Source organism: Archocentrus centrarchus, chromosome 7 (genome assembly GCF_007364275.1).
Source record: "Archocentrus centrarchus isolate MPI-CPG fArcCen1 chromosome 7, fArcCen1, whole genome shotgun sequence".
Classification (NCBI taxonomy): Eukaryota; Metazoa; Chordata; class Actinopteri; order Cichliformes; family Cichlidae; genus Archocentrus; species Archocentrus centrarchus.
Window position 1 is genome coordinate 7,521,844 of NC_044352.1, and position 14,318 is coordinate 7,536,161.

The 14,318-nt window shown below is 40.7% G+C and overlaps 1 protein-coding gene across 3 annotated transcripts in view; it reads right to left on the reverse strand.

Annotated features, from left to right (window-relative positions):
• The window catches only part of plekhg5b (pleckstrin homology domain containing, family G (with RhoGef domain) member 5b), an 85,996-nt gene that overhangs the window by 10,480 nt on the left and 61,198 nt on the right, over positions 1 to 14,318 (reverse strand). For all 3 annotated transcript variants that reach the window (XM_030733995.1, XM_030733997.1, XM_030733996.1), the window contains 2 exons: positions 14,151 to 14,287; positions 12,370 to 12,536 (listed from right to left, as the gene is read on the reverse strand). In XM_030733995.1, coding sequence (XP_030589855.1) covers positions 12,370 to 12,536; positions 14,151 to 14,287 — 304 coding nt within the window. The remainder of the gene's footprint in view (positions 1 to 12,369; positions 12,537 to 14,150; positions 14,288 to 14,318) is intronic.

Here is a 14,318-nt window from a genome sequence, read left to right on the forward strand (position 1 = left end):
GGTTGCATAATGAGAAAGTAAATCTAAGTGGGGGGTCCTCCAAATTTTCAAGCAGCTTTTAGTCCTTTCATCTTTCAGAAGTGATTACCAAAGAGAGCGGTGACCTAACTGCAGGCTGACATGTTGGCTTTAAAACAAAAAGTAAAGTGAAAGAGGGGAAAGGGACAAATTTGGAGCCGCTTTAGTTGAAAGGGAAACGAGCCTGGAACCATTTAGGGACTTTTTGTTGGTCTGACTGTTCAAGGACACAGGTGTGAGGAAGTATCGAGTCCCCGTGGTCAAACAGGGAACGTCTGAACCCTGTGCTACCGAGAGCACACGACTGGGCAAACTGAAACCTGATTAATTTTTTGTGACTATGCTGTGCAAGCCAATCAAAGAGCAGATCTTTGCCTTTATATATTTAAAGCAGGCTGTGAGAATGGCAGCAAAAGCAGCTAGAACTTTTCTACATATCAGATCGCACACACACACACACACACACACACACACACACACACACACACACACACACACACAGTGAAAACTGTGACATAATTAGAGATGAACACCATGAACAGTTTTAAACCTGTTTAAGAAGAAACCAGTTTTTCAAAGTCTCTAGGCCAGGAAGTTGTAATTATAACCACCAAGGGACAAACGCTATCAGAAGTTTCCCACCATATTAACAGTGCTCACCATTGAAGCCAGCGGCATGTCAAAAGTAACAAAAACCATCCTAATCCTTCAATTGGATTCATGGATCGCAGCCCATTCTGGAGCCAGCTGCTGCTCTCCGTCAACCTCTCGCCTCCACTCTTTCCACTGCGAAACACACATCCACGCCGTCCTCGCCGTTCACTTCGTCCGATGCAAAGTCAGTCAAAGAAGTCGAGTGACAGCTGTAACACTCCCACGTTATTTCACCATCAGGACTTGAACTTCAATCAGTTTAGAAACGCCTATTCCAGCTGAAAGGATCCGGGTTACCCGCCACGTCCTGCAGAGTCTGATCGCGGCTTCTCTTTGAGCCAGGACGTATCTGTGTCCTGTCCTGCTGTCCAAACAGTCAGTGGTGAAACCAACTCAGTGAGGCGCCGAGCCTGCTTGCATTTCATACGCACACTGGCCAGAAGTCATAGCAACCAGGAGGATCCTGCCTCATTGTGTTGGACAGGAAAGAGGAGGCACCAGAGGAGTCTGATCTGAATATTAGGAGGTGGAGCTAGTGTGGGGGCTCTCAGGGAGCTCCCTGGGTTAAACATGCATCCTGGTGCTTGTGGAGATGCCAAATGGTCTTTAGTGTCAACAGGCTGCTCTGAAGTACAAATAAACTATCAACTCGCTGCTTGTGAATCAGACCCACTTTCAGTTTTTTCAAGATAAGCCCTACTTTCATTTAATTACTAAATAAAACCTGGCAAATTACAGTGTGGATGCTTGATTTTTACTTTTATTTGGAAGCAAAGCCATTATTCTTTATCTTCAATCACTGTTTTGCTTTAGAGATCTTTAAACAATGCCGGGCAACTGAGCCAAAACAAGGAAAGAAAATTCCCCAATAACGACCAAACAGGAAATCCCCTTTGTTGACTTGCTTGTTTCAGCACATTCAAAATGCTGCTTATGCCAAGCAGATAAGCACAAGTAGGCACACAACTTGTCCTTTAGGGGAAGAAAAGGCTCAAAACGTTCTACATCTAGTAGATCAACAGAAACTTGAGCTTTCAGTGTTGTGACAGTCTAGAGATTGTTGGGGTTGTGTGAGTTTATATTAGGCAGTTTGATTTGTTCAGTCTCAGGATATTTGGGTTTTGGGCCAAGGATCAAACAAATGTTGTAATTAGCATTTTTGAAAATCCCATTTCAATGACTAAACATAAATTAGTTTATCATGTTTAACATTCAATGGCTTGCTGGTTTACTTTAAACCCTGGCATACACATGGAAATTTCTTTGACCCCTACCTACCACCTAAACATTGTTGCGGACCAAGTACACACACACACAATGCTGAAATGGCACTCCCCAGTGGCAGTGGCCTCCCCCAGCAGGACAACACATCCCACCAGACTGGAAAAACTGGCACTGCCTCAGTTTACCAACTTCCCAGACCCCAATCTGATCACTGAGGGATGCACTTAATCAAGTCCAATCAATAGAAGCCCAAATCTGCTACAAATAGGACCTAAAGGATCCACTGCCACCATCCTGAAGCCAGGCAGCACAGGGTATCTCCAGTGATCCTGTGTTTTGCTGGCATAAGGAGGACCTACACACATGAAGACAGGTGGTGGCAACATTTGGCTGACTAATTATGTTTACAAGCTTTACCTTGGTCCTGCTGTATGGACCTGTCCACAGCAGCCTTTAATATCAGGCAACCCTTTTTGGGACCTGAGACTTGTGCATTGGGTCTAGTGGGGGTTAGTCAAGTTAATGGTATCAGGCTTTGAGCTTGGTCACACAGGCTTATCTTATCAGTGTGTGTGTAGCATCAACCTTGGCATAAACGAAAAATCATTAAATGGGACGGGATTATTTTAAAATAAGTGGTTGTAAAGAGAAAAGCAGAACCTCCCCTCCCCCCCCATTACTCACTGCGCCCCTGCTACCACCTTTATGCAACTGATAACAACTCCCCTTGATCAGGTAAGTTGATTAATGACGGGAAAACAACATCAACCCTGACCTTCCTCAAAGCTTGAATACACACCAGCACAAGCAGAAACGCACACACACCACATGTGCTCAACCAGGAAATAAAAGCTTGGAGAAACCCCAAGTTAGTCGACACACAATGCACATTAACCCAAAGCCACTGAATTTGCAGTAATCAGCACCTGATGATGACCGTAAACAGCAGCACAAACAGAAGCTTTGAGGCTTCCGGCCTAAGGTGAGAGACAGCAGTTGCTCCTGCTACTTCAGCCCCATCCCAGCCATCCTCACACCAATACACAAGAACATTTTCACTGTGCTGTTTCCAGCCGAGAACAGAAATAAACAAAATCTAATGCGTCTGTATATGACTGCATTACATAAATAAATCAACCATAACCCTATAAGGCCTGCGCCTCGAGATCATTTGCATTATAGATTTTTTAAAAACATTTTACATCATCTCTAAAATTTCAGAAAATTTAAAACAGGAAAGCTAAAAAGATTCACAAAATAAAAGCATGAACTCCTCATACTTGATGCACATGATGCATATGCCAAATATTTGCTATTGTAGTTAAAAAGTAAATTAAAAAAATTAAGTCAAAACAAAACAAAAATTGGTAGTTCAGCAAAAGCAGTAAAAATACCCATATTGCATGTCTTCCACTACACTTAGAACAGCCAACAGGCCCCTCACCAGATTGTCAGTCGATGTTAGTGTTTGCGGTTCAGGAATCTCCGTGTCCACGTTCAGCAGGTCCCAGCTGCGCCAGGATGTAAGCCGGACAAAACGGACCATTATCCACAGGAAAAACAAAAATAAAACCTCAGATTTTTAAAAAAGGTTCTGAGTAATCAAAAAAGCAGAGGCGCTTCTAGTTGTCAGGACTTCATTTCCAGGAACTCACACTCCAGACTAAAGTGCAGAGCAGAGTGAAGCATCACACTCTCTCCTTGTATAGCCGACTGCCTGCCCAAGCCTGCAGATACTGTGCACTGCAGACCAAAGGTCACATAATGACAGTCATAAAGGTGTGTGTTCGCCCTGCAGTAATCTCCACCTTCAGGCATTAGGGGAAGTTCTTTGTCTTTTCAGCACACAAACACACCTCCTCATCCTGCTCAGCTTTTGGCTCCTCCCATATGGGGAATTCATAATAGACTCTGTATACTGTAATTCTACCAAAGATGAGAATAATTTCAGTTCTTCACATACAAAGATCAGATGGGCTAGTTTCACTGAGAAAATAAACTGCTAATAAACTTTCACCATAGGCTATTGTGACTTTTTGCAAATAATCACAATGTTATACCACAAATAACAACTTGCTCCAAATTTACTGATAAATAAACCAACACAGAATTATAATTTACCACTGCACAAAAACTAAAGATTATTTTTATTATCAATCTTTTTAGATTAATTGCTTAAAATCAGAAAACATCCTCAAATTATTAATTTTTCATCCATAACAGGTCAAAACCTGAGGATATTTTCAAGGATTCAAGGTTTTTATTTGCCATTTGTGCATGAACCAAGGTCTACACACATTGTAATTTTTTGCGCAGGGCTCTCTCGTAGTCAACCAAGTATAAAAAATAGAGCAGTAAGTATAAAACAATGTAGAAATTAAAAATATCAATAACAGATCAAATCAACTGTTGAAACTATATACAACATTAGGAGGTAGAAAGTATAGAAGTATATATTATAAATTATAAATTACGGGGCACTGTACAAAGGATGGTGATATGCGCGGAGAGGACAGTGGTTGGTGACAGTAATAAATAATAATAAATAGACTTGTACTGGGATTTTTGGGATATTCAATCTAAATATATCTAAAACTTAAAAAAAAAAAAAAAAATCCACAGACTAAAGGCACTTAAATGATAAAACATTTCACTGTTTTGGCTTGAATAAGAACTAAATTAGAACCAATCATTTCATTCATTATCCAACCAACAATTGTAGCTCAAATCTACTCTTTTTTTTGAAGCGGACATAAACATATATAGTAGCTTCACAGTAAATCTAACATCTATCATCTAGAGCTGATGTCAGGAATGATCCACCATTTGCACACAAGTGACCAAAGTCTAACATGCGTGCTTATCAGGCCAATCAGAGACACTTCTCACTCTATTTTGTAACAAAGCCCTCATGTATTAGTTCAGCTCTTGAGATCAATCCAGCAATAATGCCCCTGTGTGACCGCTGCTGATTGAAGCATTGTCATTCACACTGATTCTGTTACAGCAAAGCTGTCCTGTTTGTCAGAGGGGTCAGACAGTGAGAGAAGACTCCATGATGTGATAGTCTGGCTGAGAATTCCCTACATTACTATCTGCAGTTGTGTAACACAGGGACTGAAACATAGTGCAGAACCTAATTGAAATAGAAATAAAGACATTTGCATCTGTTTCCTTTCAAACCCAACAAAAGCACACTGAGGGGCACTGTATGAGCTCAACCCTGCTGCATGAATACAGTATAATTAAAACCCAATCGCTGGTGAGTAAAATGTGTAAAAATAAATGACGACAAGACATTACTCCCAAATCTGTGTCACCAGCTGATAATTAGTCTCTGTACGTCATCGAGTCTCTTAAGGCCTGAAGGCTTTTTGTCAGTTGCAGTAATTCTCCAGCAACTTGTCTGTTAAGGAACAACATTATATACTGCTGCTGTCACATACCAGGCTTTTTTTTTGCCCCATCAGATAACACAGCAAATCCTTACTCCTGAGGTCCTAATGCTGTCTAAGGCCCCATTTACACGACACTGTTTCCAGTGGAAATGGTGTCGTTTTGCAGTTGTCCTTTCCGGGGTCGTTTCCAGGGTCATCATTTCAGCTCTAATGTGACCCACTATGCTTTTCCCTTTTTTCTGCCACATATACGCTGTTCCTATATTAAACCTGGCCACAGTTTCAAATAATGAGGCCAGTGCAATGTGCACCCTGTGAATGAAAAGCTCTAATCATTTTGTTTCACATGGTTTTTACTCTTAGCTTTTAAGTCTAAGAAAGGTTATATCCTTAACATGTTCATCTCCGCTGTGGCTGCGAGCACCGAAGCCCGACCCATCTGCTGTTCAAATACTGTGTTTATGAGGAGCAGCCACTCAGAAGAGAGTTAAAGGAGGCATGACCTTAAAGGGAGAGGAGATAAATCGACTTAAGACTGAATAAACTGTGCCGTGCCAAAGCCCACTACACAATAAATCAGGATTATTTTTGAACTGTGAATCATGTAAAGCTACTCTAGCAGAGTCTGGTAATAAAAAATATAGAGCTGGAAATTAGTTTCAGATCACATTTAAAGAGCTGTACTGGTTTACAAAGAGAAGCCAATCGTGTCAAATCTTAAATGAAAAGTGGCCCACTATTTTTGCTGAGACCAAATGTGAATTAAACCTGGGTCTATATGAACTGTCTAATGAGTGAATATGCAAAGCAGACAACCAGTCTGATCAGACGTTCAGCGCCAGCTTTTGGTAGAAGTTTTCACAAAAAGATTACCAAATGTTTTCCCTAATGTGAGGGGAGAGGGCATTATGGGAGGTCAGAGCCCTGACCCGCACACATATGGAGGATCCATTACCTGACACAACTCCCTCTGAACGCGAACACAATCCAACTGCAAAATGTAAACTGAGCCCTGACAGTAAAATTACTATTCTTATATAGCGCTTTCCTACTATAATTGAGCACTCAAAGCACTTCTACAACACGTTTGCATTCACCCATTCACACCCATTCATACAAGCACTTGTATCTGTATCTAAGCTAAGTGCTTTCTAACATTCACACCCATTCATACTCCAACGCTTGCGTCAGAGAGCAACTTGGGGTTCAGTATCTTTCCCAAGGATACTTTGGCATGCAGCCCAGAGCAGCCATTAATCGAACCGCCAACCTTCCGATTAGCAGGTGACCTGCTCTACCTCCTGAGCCACAGCCACCCCAGTAGATTTGCAATCACTTGATAAAAATGTTAGTGTTTAAAGTTGAAAGCTTGAATCACACTCAAGAGGAGCAGGACGAACTGCCACAGAGGCCAGCCGCTTCAGTGTTGTATTTACTGTTCTGTGGCAACAAATGGATGTTATATGACAAAGCACTGATCAGCGTTATCGCCATCAATCATGCTTCTCTGACAATCACAAGGTCCCGAGAGGCTGCGTTATCTTTATGAGAGCTGTAAAAGTGAAAGGTCTCGGTTTCTGTTGTCGGGAAAAGGGAAGACAAGAATGTGTGTGACTCCAACCTCGCGTCTAGACACTTCTATTTAACAATAACAGGAATGATTGCTCACTTTTTCTTCCTATATGTATATATATATATATAGACAGAGTTTTCTTTTGCTCAATACTGATATCACAGTCCTGAGCACTAACCCTTGGGATTGGTGAGTTCACTCTACCAAATAAGTGGACAGGAGGGGTCTCAGCTTCCACAGACTTAATTTAGTAAAGTTATGTGAGTGCAGGTTGTCAAAAATAACCCTACAGGCAAACACACCTGAATTAACTGGACCTCACAGACTGCTGAATGCATGTTATAAATGCAGGTCAGGGGGCAAATTTAATCAAAAGTGATCTGATACAAGTTGTACAAAGGGATGAATAACTGGTAAATGGTGCAATTAAGTGCAACGCAGAGGCAGTGCTTTATGGGAACTATCAGCAGGACTGGAATGCATCTTTGAGAATCACCGTCATAAAGTAATCAATCGTGATCACGAATGCTGTCCGCAGCCTATCACAACACTGCCGCGACCTATAAAATGGAGCATCTGTGTGATAATGCCCAATTCGGACAAAAGGTCACCTCTGAGGAGGAAGAGCAGGGTTTGGCCACTTTACTCTGAAGCCTGACACAAGCGGGCACGCATGCATTTCACTGAGCGCCAAAGCTGCTGCCATAGATACACGAGAACCACGCTTTCTGTGGCCAAGCAAAGTTCCAAGGAAAAGCCTTCATAAAAAAAAAAATGGGACAATATCAAAACAAAACGCAGGGTTTCTTCAGTTCTTGTAAATCATTATCGTTTCCAAAAAAAAAAAAAAAAAAAACTGTTCAGACAGCTACACTCATGTTGACCACTCGATTGCGTCACCCTTTGTACACATTTGGGAAATGAGGAAACCAGTGGATGTCATTCTGAAACTGATTTCTTTTGTCCTTTCCTGCTTAATATAAAATTTCAATACTGGAGACAGGCACATTTGTCCCACCCAAAAATTACCCCAAGGAGGAGAAAAATACTTGATTTTGAAATCTTTAACTCGCGTACTTTTATTTTGAAGGCGCAACATAGCGTCATGTCACTGCGCTTCTGACCGCCAGGAGTCAGAAACTCTTTTGAATGAGATGAAACGGTCTGTCGGGAATGTTGTCACGAATATGGCTTGTTTATAACGTCTTGTTGTCAGTTTACTTTCATATTATAGAAACCAAATCTTTTTCAGTCATCTTAATCTTGGGATGGTCACTCGTCCGATCTTTAACTGCTAACTTTGTCTAGAAGTTAGCTACACTAGCCAAAACGTATGTTTTTTTTTTTTTTTTTTTTTAAATCTCATTTCAGCACAATGTCACCACCAATCAAAAGGCTGAAACAGCAGCAGGACTTACTTTGTTTTTTAAATAGTAACATCAGTGTGAGTAACAGTCACACAACACAAGGGCAACACCTCATCATAATTTATCAACATGTATGACAGTATATTACATATGTGTAATAGTATCTTATCAGGAGAATGGTAGTATACATTCTCCTGAATTTTATAATATATATATATATATATATATATATATATATATATATATATATATATATATATATATATATATATATAAATATAAAACTCATTCCTATGCCTTTGTTCAGCATCAACGTTACCTTCATACATGTGCAAGTGACCCGTGCCATGTGCACTAATAAGCCCCCATATCATCGCGGCTCCATGGCCGTCCACCTTCACCATCTCTCCTCTTCAGCCCAGAGGATGACACAAAGGAAATTTTAAAACTTACTGGTCAGACCTCAGTCCATTTTAAATCAGCTCTGACTGTTTGTACTTGTATGTCTAGATACACCTACAATCTGTGTTTACTGTGTTCAGTGGTTTTCACATGTGTTTCTTAGTCCATGCAGGGATTTCCATTACAGAATCATGTCTGTTTTTAATGTAGGTCTTCCTGAGGGCCTGAAGGTCACGGCCATTCAGTGTCGGTTTTCAGCTTTGTCTCTTGGGTAAAAGGTTTATTTTTGGATAAACAGATTATAGAATATAAATATAGAAATTCCCATAGTAATTCCAATAAAATAGAAAAAAAAAAAAGAGAACCAAACAACTTTACTCTTAAAGCATTTATCTTTCAGAGTAGTGAACCCCTCCCCATGTTTACTTTTGAAATACTGACATGCTCTTTTTTACACTTTTCCAGTCTTATTTTCTCTGCTCCAACTCCATTCAGACATGTTGGCATATATATACTTTACTGAAGGATACTTTCATTTGGGTCTAAATGTGAAAGTATCCTGTGATGCTAATCAAGGCACAATTTTGCTAAGAATATTCACTGACTTTTTCTCCATTTTAAATGTGGGACTTTTATTTAGGTAAATATTTGCTTGAGCAAATGTGATCTAAGCACTTATTCCACTACTCAAGGGAAGTGTCTTAACACTGAGACAAACCACTGTGTCTGCTGCTAGATCTCCCCTTTCATGAGAGCAGCACTTTACTGCCACCCTGAGGACTGCTCTGGTTTTGCCACTGGGGTTGTCGCTCTCCTTACTCTTCCAAATTCAGTGTCAGTAAAGCTGACAATTATGGGCCAGCACTGTGGGTACTGAAAATCAGAGGTAAACTTCCTTTAAAGGCCACCATTTAGACTGAAACATAAAAAATTCCACTCTGCAAGAGGTCAGATATTGTATGACTAAAACCGCTTTCCTGAGCAACCTCCAGTGTTTATTTCAAAGCTTGATGACTAATCTTAGTAACTTACCTCCACAGATGGGCCATAAAATGCTTTAACCAAGCCTCTACCCGTTCCCCTGCCCAAAGCAACGCTGACATCTGCTCACAGTGTGTACACGAATATACACAATCAAACTCACCTGTAGGTGCGTGTCGTCTTGCCTCAAGGACGATTAGCAACCAGTTACTTGTTTGAAGCAACTTAGAGGACATCTGACAAACTGACACTGACTAAACATGAGCAAAGAGCAAATGTAAACTACAGTATGTGCAGCAGGTCTCAGAATTTGCTATAATGCTTTAGGATAAAGGCTTCTGAGTCCTCCTGTGTGCTCTCAAACAGCACACAAACACATGCCGCTAAATTACAAACTTATGGCCACATTATGGGGAAACTATTAAATATCTCCTTATAATGCACACAGATGGCAATGCAACTATCTGCTACTACTCATACTATGTTGTTGAGAGCATCGGTCACAGTAATGTTATGGAGAGACAGCTAATTTAATTGTAATTTTTTAATAACATTATTTATAAAATCTGCAACTTTTGAATCGTATTATCTTCACTTTTCAAGCCCAAATCAAGGCAGATGATGCTGATTACAGCATCAGAAATGTGAGAATTTGCTTTTCTCTGTCGTATGCACTTTGTTAGGTACAGCTCTTCATCTGCTTGCTAATGCAAATATCTAAACAGCCAATCATGATGACCTGCTGAAGTTCAAAGCGAGCATCAGAATGGAGAAGAAAAAGGTGATCTTTGAATGTGTCATGTTTGTTGGTGCCACACAGGCTGGTCTGAGTAATTCAAAAACAGCTGATTTACTAGGATTTTCCCCACACAACCATCTCTACGGTTCACAGAGAACGGTCCAAAAAAGTAGCCAGTAAGCCTCGTCGATGCTAGAGGTCAGAGGAGAATGGCCAGACTGCTTTGAGCTGATCTAAAGCAACAGTATCTCAAATAACGACTCGTTACAACCAAGGTATGCAGAAGAACAACTCTGAATCCACAACATGTCAAACCTTGAATCAGATGGGCTACAGCTGGGTGTCATAACTATGAGCTAAAAACAGGAAACTGAAGATACAGTTCACACAGGCTCACCAAACCGGCACACTTTGGGCCCCTCGGTAGCAGCTAAACAGATTCCAAATGTTACTGCCTCCCTGGTTATTATTGCTGCCCATGTCCATCCCTTTATGACTACAGTGTATATATTTTCTGATGGATGCTTCCAGCAGGATAATGTACAATGCTACAAAATTAAATTATCTCAAAAATGGTTTCTTGAACATGACAATGAGTTAATTGTACTCAAATGGCCTCCGTAGTTAATAAATTGTAATCCAGCGCCTTTGGGATGTGAAAAGGGGAATCTATCTCGTTACTAGGAATACCTAATAAAGTAGCCAGTGAATGTGTCTCTGTACTTTTATGGTTTTTCAGACAAAATAGGCAACTGACCTGTGAAAAGCATCGTAAGCATAATACCCAAGTCTTTTTTAAAGGTCCATTCATGACATTTTTTATAAGCTGGTCCTGCATGCTATCACAGTTTAAAACAAGCAGTTTTCCCCTGCTCTTTATGGGATTTGGGGACGTTTACTCTTCCCTGCAGAAGCTCCAGGCAGAAAGTGTTGCTACTTGTCAGCGTCATGTTTTAAAAACAGGATCCTCAATTGGAGATCAGTCAGCTTTAAATTCAGTACAAAACAGCCTTTCCAACCGAGACACGGAGCTAGCTATTTTGCAAGACACAGCTGTTGTTTCACCTGGCAAAAATCTATGGTTGTCAATGAGAAATAATGGCCTGAAAAGAAAAGCCCATTGTTTCAAAATTTCCAAAAGGTTCAAGGGAAAAATAAATCTGCTACTGTAATTGTGAAGTACATAGAAAGCTTGAGACATGTCACAACATTGCACGGGTGGATGTTTAGTGAACAGTGTAGCTATCTGATTACATCATATTAGGTTCTGGGAAGCTGTTAGAAAGATTTTTCACGATTTTTTGGCATTTTATAATAGACTAAACAATGATTCAAACAATAATCAGAAACATTCCACAGATTAACTGATGATTCGTTAGCTTGACTAATGTCTGTTAGTGCTAAAAAAAAAAAAAAAAATTCAAAGCTTGCATGATGAAAACGGGTTCAAGAGCTACAACTCTGCCTCCAGAGCCTCAGACTCATTATTTGCCACAACTTGAACCCAATGACCGTCTGCACTATTTCTAAGCTGCATGTTTGGATCAGGACCCTGCAGGCCTCCATCAGCCTTTTAGCATCACTCATCAGTAACAAAACAGGCACTTCCTGGACTGGCAGGAAGCACCAAAGTAGCAGAGAGATTTCCTGAGTGACTCATCATCATACGAGATTCAAAGGTTCAGTCGGCAGCGTCGAGAAGCATGCACATACATGAGTGTGCCCCGACAGACGCACGAAGAGCTGGCAGAAGACGAAAGCCAAATGCATAAATACACTCCCAAGATTCTGCAGTACTGATAACACTAAGGAAGACAATGTGGTTACAATGACATCATGATGAGATACTAAACAAGCCCAAGGCATTACAGGACAACAGAAGCAGGTGACATGGAAAGTGGCAAAGCATTAGAGTGTGTCTATGTGTAGTGTCATCTATAGAGGTGTTTCATGTATTATAAGCTGCAGCATAATATGTAATCAGTTAACCCGTTTGTCCCACATGTAACTCACCAACAGATCTATGCTTTCACGCCGTCCCAGAGATCCATGCTCCACCTTCTCACTGCCCGGCGTGAGGATGTAGGGGCTCTGCACTCCAGAGGGCTTCATGTTGGGCAAACTGAGAGACCGCAAGTCCTTCACACCCTGCTCCACCTTCAGCTCATCACCTGGCCGAGCTACAAAAGCAAAACAAGCCCAAAAAACGTTGAGCTGTTTGGAAGAAACACTGAAAGACTGCAAACTTACAGTTCTTGAGTCATTATTTTCAGAGTAGAAAAAAAAAAAATGCCTAAAAGCCTTATTTTCAAGTTGACTTTAATTCTGAGTTTGGAGAATCTCTTTTTTTTTTTTTTTTTTTACTCGGATCAGCACCCAATTTAACAGCCTCTTAGAGCCTGCTACTGTTATTAAAAATACTGATTCTAGCTTAATTCATGCTAGTGTGAAGTGTTTACAGTGCAGAACAAACTAGAACAGAACAACATAGATTCTCAGACTCCGCGTGACCAAACAGCTGTGGACCATTTACTCCTGACCTCTGTATATTTTTGAGACTGTATGTAACTCCAGTCTGTGGTTAAGAGGTGAAAGAATAGGAGGTGGTGGTGGTGGTGGTGGTGGGTTTCAAAAGAAGAGCAATTACTCATGGTACTGGATCTCATTATGACTAATGGGACTTTCATCCAAAAGTGAAACGGCCGATAAAGGGCCATTTCACTAGTTCACCCCCAGGAAAGAAAAAAACTAGGGAAAGGCTACAGAGTCACATCGCCGTGCTGTAACTGTTTTGTCAGTAACGTTTGTGAGAATTTTCATGACACCTCTGGAACAAGACTGGACAGATCACTGACACATTTTTTCACGTGAAGCTTTAATCACTAGAATATCACAAAGACACAGTCCGCTCCCTTTTCCTCCTCGTCAGAAACGCGGGTGTGAGAGGAAGCTGGCCAATTTCACGCGTCTTGATTAACCATTGTTAAAAAGGCACAGAGGTAAGAACAGTGCAAGGTCTAAAATACTGCTGCTGAGGACGAGACTGCTCCGTTTCTAGGAAAAACAACAAAAGCTCGACTTTTCCTGTGGGTGATTTCATTGTGCTATTGAAATGTATTTAAAGGAGGTTTATAGTGTGTATGTGTGTGGGTTTTTTTTTTTTTGTGTTCAGAAACTAAATAACTGACCAAAAAAAAAAAAAAAATGCAAAAAAGTACAAAAGAAGCTAGCTAGCATATTACGCTTTACACTGACCAATCTGTGAACCTGATCTCTCTGTGTTACTTGTGGGGGTGAAACAAAACTCAACAGGTCATTTAAAGGTGAAGGACCGCTCACCTGGTTTGCAAGAGGCATCACTTAATAAGACCTGATAACAGAGAGATGTAAAAAAGTGTTTTCTGGAAAAGTACATTCAGGATTATTGCAGGAGGCCACAGTGTGTAACCCAAATGTGACGATGTGGAAGAAAAACAATAAGTCAAATTTATTGCTCTTTTGATTCATTCTGTGCTGCTGAATGGAGGGTTTTTGTAGAGGATCTTCAATGTTTTTAATTTGATACAATATTCTTCACTGCTGTTCCTCATGCCTGAAACTGTGTTTGGATCAGGCCAGTTCCTCTTTGTGATAAAACACTGCCATAAATTTTAATCTTGCACATCTCAGATATTTCATTGCTGAAAAGTTGTTTCATCTCCTGCAATAGTCAGAAGCGATAAATCGGCCGCAACAGCCATTTGTATACATCTTCAGTCACAGTTTGACGTCCGTTAACAGTTTTTAGTTTTTACCTTTAACTTTGAGGTAGTGTCCTCCAAAACGGTAGGCCTCGAAGTTGAGAGACAGCGGCGTATTAGACTGATCCAGGAACAAGTCCACCCGGGACAACTCAATGCCGTTCCTCTCAAACACAGGACCTAAAACCTCTCTGGTAAGACATAAAATATAATGTGGATATC